This window comes from Nicotiana tabacum, chromosome 19 (assembly GCF_000715075.1).
Source record: "Nicotiana tabacum cultivar K326 chromosome 19, ASM71507v2, whole genome shotgun sequence".
Taxonomy (NCBI): Eukaryota; Viridiplantae; Streptophyta; class Magnoliopsida; order Solanales; family Solanaceae; genus Nicotiana; species Nicotiana tabacum.
In genome coordinates this window covers 3,637,970-3,655,498 of record NC_134098.1, presented here as the reverse complement: position 1 = coordinate 3,655,498, position 17,529 = coordinate 3,637,970, and the positions used below count along the sequence as shown (strand labels likewise).

Sequence of the window (17,529 nt, the reverse complement as noted above, 5' to 3'; positions counted from 1 at the left end):
CCCCTCTTTTATCTACTTCTTCCATTTTCTTCCTTGCCACCTATTCTTGAGCCGAGGATATATCGGAAACAACCTCTCTACCTCTCCAAGTAGGGGTAAGGTCTGCGTACACACTACTCTCCACAGACCTCACATGTGGGATTATACTGTTGTTGTTGTTATTGTTGTTGTACTAGACAAGTATATATCTACAATAGCTTAACGCAGAGAAATTATAAGAAAAACATTCTTAATCTATAACCTTTACATAACAAGACATCAAAGTAATAACATTCTTAAGCTATAACTTTTAAGTAACAGGACATCAAGGTAATAGATAGAGAACTTTAGATCAAAAAAGTACATCGAGAAGGTAGAAGAACAGGTAGAAGCAGAAGTTACCCTCTCGATGCTGCAGCAGACACAAAAATTGGCTCCACAGGGCTGCATTTTAAGTCCAGCACACTACTTCCAGGAAACATGAAATAGGAATGAGAAAAAGAACAAGTAAAATAGTGTCCAAGTATTTCATTTTTTTCCCCAAAGAAGAGAGTAAATCAATGTGTGTGAGGAACCTCGGGAATGCTTCAGTGCAGCTAAGATCGCAGACAACACGCTTAGCATCAACATTCCATACTTTGATTCCTCCATCGGCTGTGCCTATGAGAAGCTTTTTCAAGATGAACATTAGTTCCAGAAGCATTAGAGTTCAATCCAGTATTGAAACTAGCAACTATACTAAATTCCATGAAAAAGAAACAAGAATCATGGAAACATAATGTATGTATATAATATTGGCAGTATCTATACCAAACGGTCAGATTTGCACTCCCACTCAAGTGACATGATCTCTGCCCCACAATAGATGGTTGCATTTCTTGATGCTGGTGCTGATGAGTCATATGTCCATATCCTTCATAAGAATACATTAACATCAATACAAGTATCGGATTCAGATATTTTTGGGCAAGTCAAAAAGTTTCATCGATAATACACCAAGATGATGTCACTCTACAGAGTGCGGATATACATCAAACCCCACAAAGTCCAACTATATATATATATATATTAAATCCTTTTACACCAAAGAATAAATGAGCAAAGATTGATCTCAGAATAAAGAATAAATGAAACAAAAGGGAGCTCTTAAATCTCCAGAAAGAGTTTTCTACACCCTTGAAAATTCTATTATTTTCTCTCTAAATTACCCAAAAAATACAATGAGAAGTATCCTTGCATAGTTCTTTTTTCTGGTCTCCAGCTTTTTCATCCCCCAGCTCCATAACCTCTGCCGCCGTTCTAGGCAGCTCTCTATCAATTAGACATGGAGAAAACTAGAGCTCAAAACTGTCAGAAAGTGCAATTTAGTAAAAGATGATTCACCTCCCATATGCTTCTTACACCAACACCAATTTACTATGCATTTTCATTCCTTCAGATAATCTGCCATCAGTATGGCATCCCAGCCGTAAAACATGTAAGAAACGTTAGTGCTATCCTATTGCACTCGCGTCTCTTGTGCTACACAAACAATTATAATATGATTTAACTGAAAATTGTTGTGAAGCTTCTCCTTCTAGCATTCTCTCGACCTCCACAAACTGTTTACATCAATAGACGTTCTGTAAGAAATGGTTTAACTAATCCCATTCTAAATCTATCTATTGTGGGTCTTTGAACAGGTCTCCTGAAAGAGAAGTCACAGGATACAATCTCCTTCCTTGAAATCTTGGCCATCATAGCCTCGTTATCCATCTTTATACAGTTATAGAAATGGAGTGATAAATTCATGTTTTTAGGAGTTGTACCACTATACCAAACATCCAACCAAAATAAAACATGCCAACTATTACCACTGGCAAAACTAATGAATTAAAAAAGCTTTTCCTTATCTTTCACAGTTCCTGTTAGATAGTTATGTAAATAACCCTAGTCTCGCATGGAATAGGAGTAGAATGTGTATTGTGTATAATTATAAATAGGACTATTGTAAAACACTTAATAGAATATCAATAATATATTTTTCTTCCGTGCTTTCTAACATGGTACTAGAGCTGTAGTGAGAAAATAGTCGTTGTGCAATCTACCAACGATTCCGGGAAGAAACAGTTGCCGTGCAACTTTTCCAGTGGTTGCTTGCATCAACACCATTTGTTACCCGTAACCGGTGTTGTGCATAAACCAATACCACCACAGTGTGGTGAGTTAGTTTATGGATTCTCCCTGTGATAGTCAATGGGATGCAGTTGACGCATTCTTCGATAAATAAAATCAGCTCCGGGCAAAGAATTATTGTTTGAAGATCGAGGCCATGAGCAAATTGTTGGGTACTCAGATGCTGACTGGGCAAGATCACCTTCTGATGGACTTTCTACGTCTGAATATTGTGTTTTAATAGGAGGTAATTTGGTCTTGGAAGAGCAAGAAACAGAATGTGGTTGCTCGGTTTAGTATAGAAGCAGAATATCGAGCAATGGTTGTGGCAACATGTGAGCTAGTTTGGATCAAACATTTGCTCAAGGAGTTGAAATTTGGTGAGATCACTAAGATGGAACTTGTGTGTGATAATTAAGTTGCCCTTCATATTGCATCAAATCCGGTGTTCCATGAAAGAACTAAACACATTATATTGACTGTCACTTCGTCAGAGAAAAGACACTCTCAAGAGATATTGCTACAAAGTTTGTGAAGTCAAATGATCAACTTGCAGATATTTTTACCAAGTCTCTCACTAGTCCTCGTATTAGTTATATATGTAACAAGCTCGGTACATATAATTTGTGTGCACCGGCTTGAGGGGGAGTATTAGATAGTTATTTAAATAAGCCTAGTCTCACATGGAATAGGGGCACCATATGTATTGTGTATAGTTATAAATAAGGCTATTGAAAAACACTTAAGAGAATATCAATAATATATTTTTCTCCCGTGCTTTCTCACAATTCCCTTCCACACACTAGTTTCATACGAGTTGGTAATCCCCTCAGAGAATCACTTGTATCGGCTACCCCCATATTTTTCCAGAACATCTTTATTCACATGACTTGGTTTCATGCTTTTATTGAGCCGATAGTCTATCGAAAACAGACTCTCTACCTTCACAAAGGCAGGAGTAAAGTTTGCGTACACACTACTCTCCCGGACCCCGCTTGTGGGATTTCACCGGTATGTTGTTGTTGTTGTTGTTATTTTGGTCTTCATGTGCAAACCTCCATAATTGTTGGCCCAAAAAAATTTGGAAAAGTACATGAGTAAATTTACAATCCTCCTACTCCATATATAGCATGTTTGGCCAAGTTTCTCCAAGGCCAAAAGCATTTTTTTTTTAAGTTGAGGTGTTTGGCTAAGCTTCTAGGAAGAAAAAGAGTGTTATTGAGTAGAAGCAGAAAAAGGTAACTTCTTCCCAAAAGTACTTTTTTGAAAAGCGCTTTTGGGAAAAATACACTTAGAAGCAGTTTCTAAAAGCTTGGTCAAACGCTAATTGCTGCTCAAAAGTGCTTTCAAATTGATTAGCCAAACACAATCTACTACTTTTCTGAAATGCACTTTTAGAAAAAAACACTTTTCAAAATAAGATAACTTTAGAAGCTTGGCCAAACAGGCTATTAGTGCTGTAACGTTTATCTTACCTACCAAATGGAATCATCCTTCTCCCTCTGTCCCATTTGATAAAATATCTCTCATAAACTATTCAAGCATTTACTGCCATATGACGTGATGGAAAACAATAACATGAAGAATGTAGGAAATATTAAGTGTATACAATTCGGTAAGTGCATAATTACAAAATTAAATCAAATCAAAAATTTTAAGTGCATAATTACAATATTAAATCAAATAAAATCCTAATCAAATCTCTGATAAGGTACTTCAAACCTGTTTTCAGCTTTACTTTATCACTTTAGATAAGGTACTTCAAACAATTTAGTCATTTTTTTCAGCAACATTTATACGAGGATGCATGTAAGTTAGGGGAACATACCTAACTGTCCCATCCACAGAAGCACTGGCAACATTGTCCCCAGTAGCAGAAAAACGGCAACGACTTATTGGACTTGTGTGGCCCAAGAATGTCTCCTGTAAAATATGATTGCAGAGTTATCAATTAACCCCACCTCAGTGTCCAAAGGAAGAATAAATACAGCTTATATGTCTATTATGTTAGAATAAGCATCAATCGAAAATGAAGACAGGAGGTGCTGAAGTAATTAGAGAGAGAAAAGAACTGAAACTCAGCCTATTAAACTCAATATTGTCTCTTAAAAGAGTCTACCTGGAAGTCCACTCTCACTTCAGAGAATTCTTCTTCTCTCTGCGCTCCATTTCCAGTGTCTGTCGAAAGATCACGTAATAGCTCATTTCAGAATGAATCATCATCATCATCAGAAGAAGAAGAAGAAGAAGGAGGAGGAGGGGAAGGAGGAGGGGGAGGAGGCATCACTTCTCTCACTCTGACTTTGACTACTAATTTTAGAAGTTGAAACTTGAGTATCATCAGGCCTGATATCATCAATGTGTTTAGGTTCTCTTTCACCCGCTTGTGAAGTTGCAGACACACAAATATCACGAGATGCCATAGGTTTGAAAACTGTAGGTTCCCCACAACCAGGATGAGGATTCAATGAGCTGTTTGTCCCGACAATGACTTCTGTTGCTAACAAAGCATTACTGAGATCAAACAATGCAGTTAGTAGCCTTTAAATTTTCAGTAAGAACCCAGTGTAACTGCTCTCACCTCCTAAACTGACGTAGCTGAGCCTCTTTCTCCTCCAGCAATGCTTGAAGTTGTGCAAGTTTGAAATTAAGTTGCTTGATATCTCCTTTGAGGCGACTCACCATGTTCCTTTCAGAACTGATCTTCATTAACGCAGGGATACGTGACATGGCTAAGGAGAAACTCAATGAAAGCACAGTGGTACAATTCATTCCAAACATCTCTTCTTTTCTCATTCATTACATTTAGCTTACTATCATATGGCAATAGCAATGTGTGATTGCTTTTACTACAAATTAACAGGCATAGTTTTTCCTGACTCAACATTAAATACCATCAAACATATTATTGATCTCACATGAGAAGAGACATTTAACTGCTTTTCCTACAAAATGATTCCTTCAAAAGAAGTTGGTAAAGGCTAAATCTCCGCTTTCCCAATCTGCCAGACAGTAAAGAACCACACACTAAAGCATAAAAGATACTCTCCTCTTACACCAAAGAACTATAATTAATATCACCTGTAAGGCAACTACTCGAATTAAAAGCTAGAAAATTTATGTGATAACTAGGATAAAAATGTGACAATATATACTTAAGGATATGAGTGCCATTAAACATCTTGCTTACAAAATTTCTAAGAGATAGATGTAGCGCATTGGACCACTCCTTAGAAAAGTATATTCGAAACAGGGGATCTGATTGAGGAGTTTTAATATATGGAATTGCTGCATGAAATGTTTGCATGTCAATTTAATATGAGAAGAAAGTTTCATAATTTAGTAAGATAGATAACTGAAAGAGGACCCACCAAACCACGAGGCCCACTCTTGATCTTTTTGCAGCAATTCACTCCCATGTATGTCAAACAGCTCTATCACTTTGTCCTTTCTGCCAGCTTGTATGGCATAAACGATATAATACCGTAAAATAGAGACATCTAAGTTTGATATGACAGAAATAAGTTCTGTCTCATAAGAAGAAAAGCACTGCTTGAAAAAGCGAAGGAGTTCAATCAGGTTTTCAGCTTGGAATTTGGGCACGTAAATGGAGAAAATTAAGTCTAATATCTTATCAACTTGAAATCCTTTGCCAATATCAGTACCCAACTCTTTGTCAAAAGCCTGCAGGGTGTTCGTAAAGCCTCTGAATACTAGAAATTCCCTGACAAGCTCCTCTGCATACAGCATATTCTCCATCTTGCCTTGAGCAATTACAAGGACTGCCTTCAGAACCTGGGAAAGACAAAAAGATGCTTACTCCCCTCATAAGACAAGTATCCACGAGCGCCACAGCCATTAGATAGGCAATACGAAACACTCTGTAACTTCACAAGTACTTTGAACTGTAAATATGGTGGCAATCTGCTGAATCCTTACCACAGGACAATAGAAAATTTACCCTTTGAGCTTATATGGAATAAAAAGAAATCCAGGAATCAATAACCACTGCTGAACTCCAGCTGCTCCAGAAACAGTCTGGCAAGCTCTGCAAACATAGGCATAAATTGGTTCCATGATTATTCTGAAAATAGAGAGAGAAAAGGACCCAAAAAAAGAAGAATTTGTCTTGAATTGAGTGTGGGTCGAGTTTAATATTAGAGAAAAGGTAAGTTAGACTACATGGAATAAGAAAATTACTTAAATACCGAGATTTCTAAGTATGACAAAATTAGGAAGAATTTTCTATACTACTAACCTGAAACAGAATGAATCTAGAACATTCTGTTATATAACAAAATTAATTTTCTTTACTTTCAACATGTTCCGCTCAAGGTACCGTAAACAACTTGAATTTCCAAATCAAAGCTAGAAAGCCGATCGGACTATGCCGGAAAAAGTTATTGTTGAACAGTCATGGGAGAAAAATATATTATTGATATTTTATTCAATTATAATACAAGGAACCATATTTATACAATACATATCCTACTCCTATTCTACGTGGGACGAGGATCAGTGAAGCACTTGGTTAAAATATCTGCAAGCTGATCATTTGACTTCACAAACTTTATAGTAATATCTCTTGAGAGTATCTTTTCTCTAACAAAGTGACAGTCAATCTCAATGTGTTTAGTTCTCTCATGGAACATTGGATTTGATGCAATATGAAAGGCAGTTTGATTATCACACACAAGTTTCATCTTGTTGATCTCGCCAAATTTCAACTCCTTGAACAACTGTTTGATCCAAACTAGCTCACATGTTGCCATAGTCATTGCCCGATACTCTGCTTTTGCACTAGACCGAACAACAACATTTTGTTTCTTGCTCTTCCAAGATACCAAATTACCTCCTACTAAAACACAATATCCAAACATAGAACGTCTATTAAAAGGTGATCCTGCCCAATCAGCATCTGAGTATCCAATAATCTGCTCATGGCCTCATCCTTAAACAATAATCCTTTGCTTGGAGCTAATTTTATGTACCGAACAATGTGGACAACTGCATCCCAATGACTATCATAGGGAGAATCCATAAACTGACTCACAACACTCACCGGAAAGGAAATGTCAGGTCTGGTTACTGTGAGGTAATTTAATTTACAACCCAGCCGCTTATATCTTGCAGGATCACTAAGCGGCTCCCCCTGTCCTGGCAGAAGTTTAGATTTGGTTGGATCCAAAGGAGTGTCAACAGATCTACAACCTGTCATTCTTGTCTCCTCAAGAATGTCCAAAGTATACTTTCATTGTGAGATCACAATACCTGAGCTAGACTGAGCGACATCAATACCCAAAAAATACTTTAATCTGCCTAGATACTTAGTCTGAAAGTGCTGAAAGAGATGGTTTTTCAACCTAGTAATACCATCCCGATCATTGCCGGTAATAACAATATCGTCAACACAAACTACAAGATAAATACAAAAATTTGGAGCAGAATGCCGATAAAATATAGAGTGGACAGCTTCACTAGGAGTCATGCCAAACTCCTGAATTACTGTGTTGAACTTACCAAACCAGGCTCGAGGAGACTGTTTTAGACCATAGAGGGACTGACACAACCGACATACAAGGCCACTAGACTCCCCCTGAGCAACAAAACCAGGTGGTTGCTCCATATAAACCTCATCCTCAAGATCACCGTGAAGAGAAGCATTCTTAATGTCTAACTAATAGAGAGGCCAATGGCGAACAGCAGCAATGGATTGAAAAAGGCGGACCGATGCTATTTTAGCCACGGGAGAGAAAGTATCATTATAATCGAGCCAAAATATCTGAGTATACCCTTTGGCAACAAGACGAGCCTTAAGTCGATCAACTGGCCATCTGGACCAACTTTGACTGCATACACCCAACGACAACCAATAGTAGATTTACCTAAAGGAAGAGGAACAAGCTTCCAAATACCACTCGTATATAAAGCAGACATCTCGTCAATCATAGCCTGTCGCCATCCTGGATGAGACAGTGCTTCACCTGTAGACTTATGGGTGGAAACAGAGGACAGAGACGATACAAACACATAATGGGGTGATGACAGATGACGATAACTTAAACTAATATAGTAGGAATTAGGATTAAGTGTGGATCGTATACCTTTGCGAAGTGCAATCAGTTGACTAAGAGGAGACAAGTCCGCAGTAGAGGCAGGGTCAGGTACTGGACGTGAATCAACTAGGCCTGATGCTGGGCGCGGACAACGATGATAAGTCATGCGTGGTGGAGTTGTAGGTGGTGGAGTTGTAGGTGGTGGAGCTGAAACTCGAGTTGTAGGTGGTGGAGCTAAAACTCGAACTGTAGGTGGTGGAGCTAGAACTCAGAACTGTAGGTGGTGCAGCTGGGACTGGAGTTGTAGGTGGTAGAGCTGGAGTTGTAGAGGAAGATGAATGGGAAATAGTGACTGAATCTCCAAATGATGAAACTTGTAGCACCTCAGAAATATCTAAGTAATCACCTCGACCTGTGAAGTATGACTGGGTTCAAAAAAGGTAACATCAGTGGACCTAAGGTACCACTGGAGGTCAGGTGAATAGCATCGATATCCCTTTTGCATTCTCGAGTAACCCAAAAATACGCACTTAAAAGCACGAGAAGCTAACTTATCTTCTCCTGGAGTAAAGTTATGAACAAAACACGTGCTCCTAAAGATACAGGGTGGGAGAGAGAACAAAGGTGAGTGGGAAAATAAGACAGAGAATGGAACTTGATTTTGGACAGCTGATGATGGAATATGATTAATAAGATAACAAGAAGTGAGAACGCATCCCCCCCAAAAGCGCAACAAAAAGATGAGATTGTATGAGTAGTGTACGAGTAGTTTTAATGAGATGTCTATTCTTTCTTTCAGCTACCCCATTTTGTTAAGATGTGTACGGACAAGATGTTTGATGAATGATTCTATGAGAGTTCATAAACTGCACAAGTGGGGAATACAAATACTCTAGGGCATTATCACTACGAAATGTGCGGATAGAAACCCCAAATTGATTTTGAATTTCAGTGTAGAAGGTCTGGAAAATAGAAAACAACTCAGGTCGATTTTTCATCAAAAATATCCAAGTGCATTGGGAATAATCGTCGATGAAACTAACAAAGTAGCGGAATCCCAAGGTAGAACCGACCCGACTAGGACCCCAAACATCTGAATGGACTAAAGTGAAAGGCGACTCTGCTCGATTATCAGGACGTTGGTGGAAATGGGAGCGAGTATGTTTACCGAGCTGACATGACTCACACTCTAGAGTGGACAGCTAAGATAATCCAGGTACCATTTTCTGAAGTTTTGACAAACTAGGATGTCTCAATCGTTTATGTAATAAATATGGTGAATCCACAACATGACAAGTTGTTGAAGAAAGACAAGACGTGAGTTCATGTGATTTAGCAAGGATAAGGTAATAAAGTCCGTTTGATTCACGCATAGTACCAATGATTCGCCTCGTACTGCTTTCCTGTATTAAAATAAGCAACAACAACAACAACCCAATATAATCCCACTAGTGTGGTCTGGGGAGGGTAGTGTGTACGCAGACCTTACCCCTACCCTGGGGTAGAGAGGCTGTTTCCGATAGACCCTCGGCTCCCTCCCTCCAAGAACTCTCCACCTTGCTCTTAGGGTGACTCGAACTCACAACCTCTTGGTTGGAAGTGGAGGGTGCTCACCACTAGAGCAAACTCACTCTTGTCCCCCATATTAAAATAAGGTCATCAAGAAATAAAACAGAGCATTTAACTTATTTGGCTAAGCGACTAACGGCTATGAGATTAAAAGGACTACCGGGAACATAAAGAATTGAATCTAAAGGTAAGGAACGAAGTGTACTTGCTTGACCTATTCCAGTTGCCATGGTTTGAGACCCGTTGGCCATTGTGACTGTTGGAAAAGATTAAGAATATGAAATAATTGTGAAAAGTGATTTGTTATCAGAAATGTGATCAGATGCACCTGAATCAATGACCCAAGAATCGGAGGATGAAGATTGGAAGACACGAGTCACGCTAATTCACGTTATTTACATAATTATCTAACATCGTCAAAATCTCCAGATTAGCGCACAACCACCAAAAAGAAAAGCATTGGGATTATTTCCTCTCAAAACTTGGTACTGTGCACAGTGAAGAAAAGTGCTTCTTGATCACACACTAAAAATGATCTACTAGCTCAAAGAATCATGGTGATGCAAATCTCCATGACATCTTTACTGTAGCTTGAAATTTGAATTGGCATCTCAAAAATAACTAAAAAAGATGGCACCCAAGAGTGTGGCCTAATGGTTAATGAAGTGGGTTGAGAACTATCAGCTCTCAGGTTCAAATCCCAACGGAGGAAAAAACACTAAGTGATTTCTTCCCATCTATCCATGTCTAGGTGAACAAAGTTGTCCCATACGTGTGCTGGGAGGTAGCAGGTACCCAGTAGAATTAGTCGAGATGCGCATAAACTGGCCCAGACACCACGAGTATAAAACAAATAACTTAAAAAGTTGTCGAAAAGTAAGTGTTTAGCAGAGGGAGTTAATACCCAAACTTTAATACCAAAGAAAAAAGAAGAATTTTTTGTGATAGCTAACAAAAGTTATGTTCAGAGAAGGAACTCAACATCCAACCTCTGATGGTAAAGAAATATACGGGAATAAGACTTCTAAAAAGATAAAAGAAAACCTTTTCCAAAATAAAGAAGATTTAAAGAATATTTTGCTTGAAGGAGACCTTTTTCAGCCAAAAAATAATGGAGTGGTTATATGTCATGCACTTAAAGAAGCCTCAAAGCTGAAAGGAAACTCTGTAAGATGATGGAAGTTCCAAGAAGATTTCTAATAATATTTTCGCAAGAAATTACAACCATGGGCGTTATACAAGTATTGTCAGCATTCAACAAGACGAGATCAGTCATTATTATCCCAGAATTTGCATTTAATATGAGGTGGGGTGACATTGTAACAAAAATCTCAACCTTCGCTAATAGCAAAACCCAAAAGACAGTTATAATTGTTTCTAGGAATAAAGACGAAGAACTCCCCTACTCTAAAATAGTCAAAATAGATGAAGGAATAAATGGACAACTACAGAAATGAATGAGAAGACGGAATCATCAGCATTAATGGTGGAATCAGCACCGCTCAAAATGAACTTTTGTTCAAAAGTGTCATGGGTATCCTACCTGTTGGGATATCCGACATCGTAACACTTCCGGAGATTTGTTGCTGGGCTAGTAGTACGTGGAAGCAGGCACATGGAGTTAACATGTACAAGATAGGACAAAAACGCTTCCTTTTCAGCATATCATTGAGACTTTCCATGGCAATGATGAATAGGAAGGGAGATAGGGGATTACCTTGTCTCTGTCCTCTATGAGATGGAAAGAAACCAACCATTGTTATCAATAGCGAAAAGTGCAAAAAATCTCTATGGTCTGTTGGAGCTTTAAGCGCAAAGCGCAAATAAAGCGTGGGCTTTAATGAAGAAAGGCGCAAATGGAGAAAAACTACAAATATGTATGTGTAGTCTAAGACTAATATCTATAAGCTCGAATCCCAAATATATAGACAAAGAAATTGAAGAAAATTTACGATAAAGTAAAATATCAATTGTTTAGTGTTGCGTCTTCCGGATTACGCTCGTTAGTAAGGAAAAGTATGCCTTAGAGCCTTGATGACAACACTGAAGCGCCTGTTAAGCGAGGCGAAGCGCTCAACATGTTTTGAGCCTCGCTTCGGGGCTTAAGGGCACTTTAGGTGTGCCTTTGATAACACTGAAACCAACAGGAGAGCCATTAATCAGGATAGAGAATCTAACTGTGCTGATGTAAAACTTAATCCAGTTTATCCATCTGACTCCAAATCCCATCTTCTCCGGAATCACAATTCCAATTCAAATGGACAAAGGCCTTGTGAGTGTCTAGTTTACAAAGTATCCCTGGCTTCATGCTTTTTATCCTTGCATCTACACACTCATTTGCAATGAGTATAACATCCATTATCTGCTTGCCTTTAACAAAGGTCATCTATTGAGCATCTACCAGTTTGCGAATTACTCTTTTTAGTCTCTTAGTCAACAGCTTTGAGATGATTTTGTAAATGCTTCCCACTAGGTTGTTGGGCCTGAAATCTTTTGGACGATTTAGCACCCACTTTCTCATGGACCAAGGCCACATTAAAGCTTTTCTTGAAAACCCCTCTATCATAGAAGCTCTATATGGCAGGTGGTGAAGGCCATAGGATAGCCATCAGGACCGGGAGCTTTATCCCCAACATAAGCTTAAATACTGCATTATATCTCTTGAGCTTCAGATAGACCTTGTAGCATCTAGTTCTCCTTTGCATTAATAAATCTAGAACATAATAAAATTATAACTAAATTAATTCTCAACTTTCGAGCATTACCAAGAAGAACGATGGAAATATCTTAAGACCAGTCACTTCATTCCATGTTGCAACTCTTTATAAAAGAAAATTACTAAAAGAGGAAAACTCAATAGTTAAGGTTAAAAAAACCCTGGTAATGTACTTCTACGTCTTCTTTTAGTTTCTTTTCTTTTTGATAAATGAGCAGTATCATTCATTGACCACCAACATGCTGTGAAAGTATGTATAAAAAAATTAGCAGCTCAACCAAATTAGCTATCATTTCATCCCGTTTATCCATACACATGGTTATCCCTCCAGCAAAAAATACAAGAAAATAAAAAGATATCTTAATACTACCTATTTCCTTTTTACTATTATGAAAAAAATTACCTTTTTTTTAATAATAGTGGTGTCCGACCCAACTTGCGCGTACCTCGACTATTCCACTGAAAACTTGCTACCTCCTACCAGCACAAATAAAGAGTAACGCTAGCTTAAGTAGATGGGAAGAAATTACCTACTTTTTTCGTCTCCACTAGGATTTGAACCTTGGTCACACCCACTTCATTGATAGCTAAGTCACACCCTTGAGTGCGACACATTCACATATTTCTTTCAATCCATACAGACCAAAGATTACATCAAGTTATAGCTCTCTGTTATTTCTTATTTTTTTTGCTTATCTCCGGTATCCTCCAACTTGTGACAATGTGAAATAACAAACATAAGGTTTCAGAATAGTGAAACAAACCTGCATTGTAGCAAAAATTGGTCAGTGCCTTATTCGTTTTCTTTCTTTATAGGCAAAATAGTGCCTTCTCCATTTTCTTTGCACAAACAACACCAACTTACTATATTTCCTCCTGCTCCTTACATTGTATGATGCAAGGTAGGAACAAAAGTTCCCTGCTCAATGAAGTATACCTAATGAATGTAAGTCAATTCTTTACTTTATGGAAGGAATCCACTCTAAAAGCTAGTTTTCTTTTACCCAAATTACGTAAGGCATTTAGTAGGAGTCGTGGTACTTAAGGAAGTCAGCCATCTATAGTACTCCAAACCTATATGTCATAGTTCATTATTTTGATAAGGAACAAATATCAACATGGGATATTCTGATATATTGTTTCAAACCAACTACTAAAACCTATTAGCAGTTAAAAACATATGGTCTGACACGACAAAATTACAATATTAAACGATAAAAGCAATAGGATAGATAGATGGGGGGTTCCCAGGCCCAAAAGCGATACAATTTCAAATAACTCTTAATAGATAGCAGCCTCTTTCTCCCTTTTACAACCTCAAGGATGAAAGAAAAAAAGAAAAGTTAGAGAATGAAGCAATGAAGGCTCACAAAGTAGACGGCAAGCAACTTCTCATAGCCTAACCTTTCGATTTTTCAATAATGCTTCTTATCTAAAAAAACGTAAACATAGAAGGAATCAATTTTACTGTACAATTTTAGAGAGTACTCCGGATTAGAAGACTAATCCAAAAAGAAAAAGAATGTGAGAATTCTTCTCGTGAAGGTAGCGAGATGGTAAAATTTTCAATCCAGCAACAAGCTAAATCTGTCTGATGGAGAGATTCACCAATTCCTTTATTTCAATGTGTTGTATCCTTTACAGAGCTAGAACTTTAACAAAGCACATCCATTGAATACTTTCATTTTTGAATAACCATCTCTTTGAAAGAAGTGAAATGCCCAAATATACCACCAATAAAATCTTCTCTAATATAGTATGTCATTTTATAAAAGTGTCCCTTTTTATTTCCACACAATACACCAAGTCAAGAATGCAACTTTCTTTTGTACCTTGGTGTCGTGCACTTTTCATCTACACCTATCTTTATCTCCTTCTTCAGCTAATTCAAGCAAATAATAAGAAGTTCTTCATTTGTTCCCCTCTCCACACGATGCGTTGTCCCCGATATCCCTTCCAAGCCAAGAATAGAGTTTATAACAAAACTCATCCACCTCCTTCCACTCCCGGTTCTGTATAACCCTTCTGTTAGTGTCCGACATTAGCTACGGGTGAGGTGTTTGGTCTCTTTATATGGTCTTGAAAAATCTTCACCTCTTGAGCTAGTTTTTGGGTTGAGTTAGGCCTAATATCCACTTATAATGGTATCAGAGTCAGGTTCACCCAATTCTTATTTCACCCGATGTTGGAACACCATCTTATACTATTTATGCTCTAAATGCCCAATCACGGGCGTGTCCGGGGCGGGGGGAGGTGTTAGTGTCCCACAACGACTATGTTTGAGGTGTTTGGTCGCTTTATATGGTCTTGGGTACTACTCAGCTCTTGAGCTAGGCCCAAGGTCCATTTTCTTATCACTTTCAAAATGTTACATCCCATATTATTCCTTGATTACTAGTGCGACATCACATCCTCCTTATCATTTGCCACCCAAATCGTCGCCTCAAGTATTTTTTCAACCTAACCCCCCCCCACACACACACCCCTCTTCAAGTCTGCAGTTCTCATTGCTCCAACTCCATAAGAATACACATCCTCCAATTTGGGTGCTGCACCTGACTATTCCAGTAAGGCTATTTTCTTCCGTCCCCCCTCCCTCTTTAATTTTTTATTTTTATTAATTTTATTACAATCAAAAGCAAATAAAAAAGATGGCAAAGTTATATATGAAGTGGCAAAGTTCTATTTCTGTTTCTGTATTCTTTTAAAATACTAGCTATGACACATAAACCTTGCAGGACATCTTTAGCTAACTAAAAAAAACTGCATTTTTGTACTCCAATAAATTTATAAAAAAGAGTCCTGAACTTTAGAATATTAGGACTACAGACAGTAGTTTCCACTTCCTAAATGATTGAGCAGTAGTCTAGCAGGATTGCAATTAAGATATAGATTATGTATCCCTTAAGTGAACCATGCTAACACCATTTAAGTTACAGCTAGATAAACTGATAAGAGGCCACAAACAAATTAAAGACTAGAAGTAGTTCAAATCTTCTTTGTCAACTTTAATGGGATAGATTCAACTTTAGAACTAGCTAGCCTAATTTGTCATCCCCCGTAGACCATCTGGTATACTTCATTATTACATAGACCTCATATGATCTCAGAACCTCATGCTCCTAAATGTATAATACAGCAAGCCACAGACAAAGAAAATCGCACCATAGTAAAAATTCGACTTATCTAGAAAATCATCACAATCAATTCTCGACGAAGCTTCAATCACAAATTCGAAAGTCGACCATGCACATAACCACTAAGCAACCAGAAAGTTGAATATAGCTCAATCTATCTATATTTGAACTTTTAACCAAAATTAAACACCCAAATTTCGGTGCATTTAACATATATATGCTCTATTAAGCGAGCTGGTAAAAAAACTCAAGTACTAAACACCACGCACTACATTCTAAAAGAATGTACACAACATTGAGTGTGCTAACAGACATATTTAAAGCATTTCACCTCTGCTAAACTTGTCACCAACTCAGCTGCACAAAGATTCACTACACTCGCAGGAGAGAAGCCACTAAGATGTATGTAAATAGGACATCCGTAAAATGCTAAACATTATCATACCATACTCCAGGAAACAAGCGGCTTTGGCCTGCTTATATGACCAAATGAGATCAGCAAGTAAATGAAATACCAGGGAATGGATATGACTAATGCCAGGTGGTACTTACACCAGTGAAGACAGATCATCTGAATATATCGAATCTAAAGATATGGCTATCCCCAATTTAAAGTGCATAGAATATATTTCACAGAAAAAAGAAACATATACTAATAACAAAGAGGCAAACTCACGTATTAAAAATGCCTAAGAGGCACAACTAAAAGAAGAGGAGACCTTTGAACCGTGCCAAAGAAATAGTATTGGAATACTATAATCTCACAAACAGTCACAAGTTCATCAGAACAGTAAAAAAAACTCAAGCAGCAGTTCATTTTATAAAATAAAAAGATGGGTCGAAAAGGGGATTATGAGTTTGAGATGAAAGAAAAAAGTGTGATTTTTTTCTAAGAGATCAATAATAAACAAGAGTTCTATCTAAGATGAGATTCATCCATCAGGAAAGAAGAAGGAATATTTTTTTTAAACTGTTAAAACTAACCTGCCAGACAAACTCAATGCACAATTCTTAAACAATATTCATAAACTGATTCATTAGCAACTAGGCAGTAGAATACCATCAACGTACAACAATCAACAAATGAAACAGGGATTTGAGACATGCTTTTGCACGATATAACAAAGGATAATTCATGGAATCACCAAAAGGGTGCAGTAACCACCCACAAAAAATCAATTTCAGCTGAAGCACCTCACAAATATTAACAGACCACAGACAAGAAAGCGACGGCAAGTCGCGATAACACCCAAAGCCGGCAAGGCTGATATTATAAAATACATAGTAACAACGCCACAAGGCAAAGATTAGAAAAGATTGTACCCGGATAATAAAGCAGCATCAAGCGGATCCAGTGGCAACTTCAAATCGGCGTCTCAGTCACAGTAGTAGCCTCAAATGACGGTCTGGTAACAGATCTTCAAAGGCTCGCTGGTGGACCCTACTTTTTTGTTTAGCCTCAAATAACAATTTAATGTTATTTAATTGGTAAGTGGTTTTAAGAATATGGATAAGTCATATTGCAATTAAAATAAATAATGATAAAATAAATATAAATCACATAAATTAAACAGTTTCATTCTTGTAAGGTTAGCCACTCTCGAGCCGAACGTATTTCGATTTATATCAGGACACAAGAATAAAAACTTACTTTGGAATGCGTGTTAACATGTGTTTTACAAGTAATTAGACCCACTTTATATAGTAGTGGAGTCTTACATTATGTACAATTTTATAAAAGGTAAAAATCTCTTGATTTGCTAATTGTCAGTTGCTTACTTATATGCACCGAGATTCCCGTCGTAATGCCCAATCGGTCACGGATATTTCGGTCTTCTGTTGGTTATGCTATCAATGTTTCTTCGAGCTCGTTCAGGAGTAAGGTCGACTCCGGACTCAATGTTCTCGAAGGCAGGCG

The 17,529-nt window shown here is 37.7% G+C and overlaps 1 protein-coding gene across 22 annotated transcripts in view; it reads right to left on the bottom strand.

Annotated features, from left to right (window-relative positions):
* The window catches only part of LOC107810477 (uncharacterized), a 35,177-nt gene extending 18,104 nt beyond the window's left edge, over positions 1 to 17,073 (bottom strand). For 2 of the 22 annotated variants that reach the window (XM_075239505.1, XM_075239519.1), the window contains exons 1-11: positions 16,935 to 17,073; positions 6,073 to 6,181; positions 5,505 to 5,928; positions 5,305 to 5,421; positions 4,715 to 4,865; positions 4,430 to 4,647; positions 4,253 to 4,311; positions 3,962 to 4,056; positions 790 to 892; positions 555 to 649; positions 382 to 444 (exon numbers count right to left, since the gene is read on the bottom strand). In XM_075239505.1, coding sequence (XP_075095606.1) covers positions 382 to 444; positions 555 to 649; positions 790 to 892; positions 3,962 to 4,056; positions 4,253 to 4,311; positions 4,430 to 4,647; positions 4,715 to 4,865; positions 5,305 to 5,421; positions 5,505 to 5,892 — 1,289 coding nt within the window. In that variant the 5' untranslated portion in view covers positions 5,893 to 5,928; positions 6,073 to 6,181; positions 16,935 to 17,073. Of the gene's footprint in view, positions 1 to 381; positions 445 to 554; positions 650 to 789; positions 893 to 3,961; positions 4,057 to 4,252; positions 4,312 to 4,420; positions 4,648 to 4,714; positions 4,866 to 5,298; positions 5,422 to 5,504; positions 5,929 to 6,072; positions 6,182 to 13,004; positions 13,239 to 15,942; positions 16,085 to 16,805; positions 16,909 to 16,934 lie in introns of those variants that run through there. The other 20 variants (XM_075239512.1, XM_075239522.1, XM_075239507.1 and 17 more) reach the window with 20 other exon arrangements.
* Between the last annotated feature and the right edge of the window lie 456 nt (positions 17,074 to 17,529).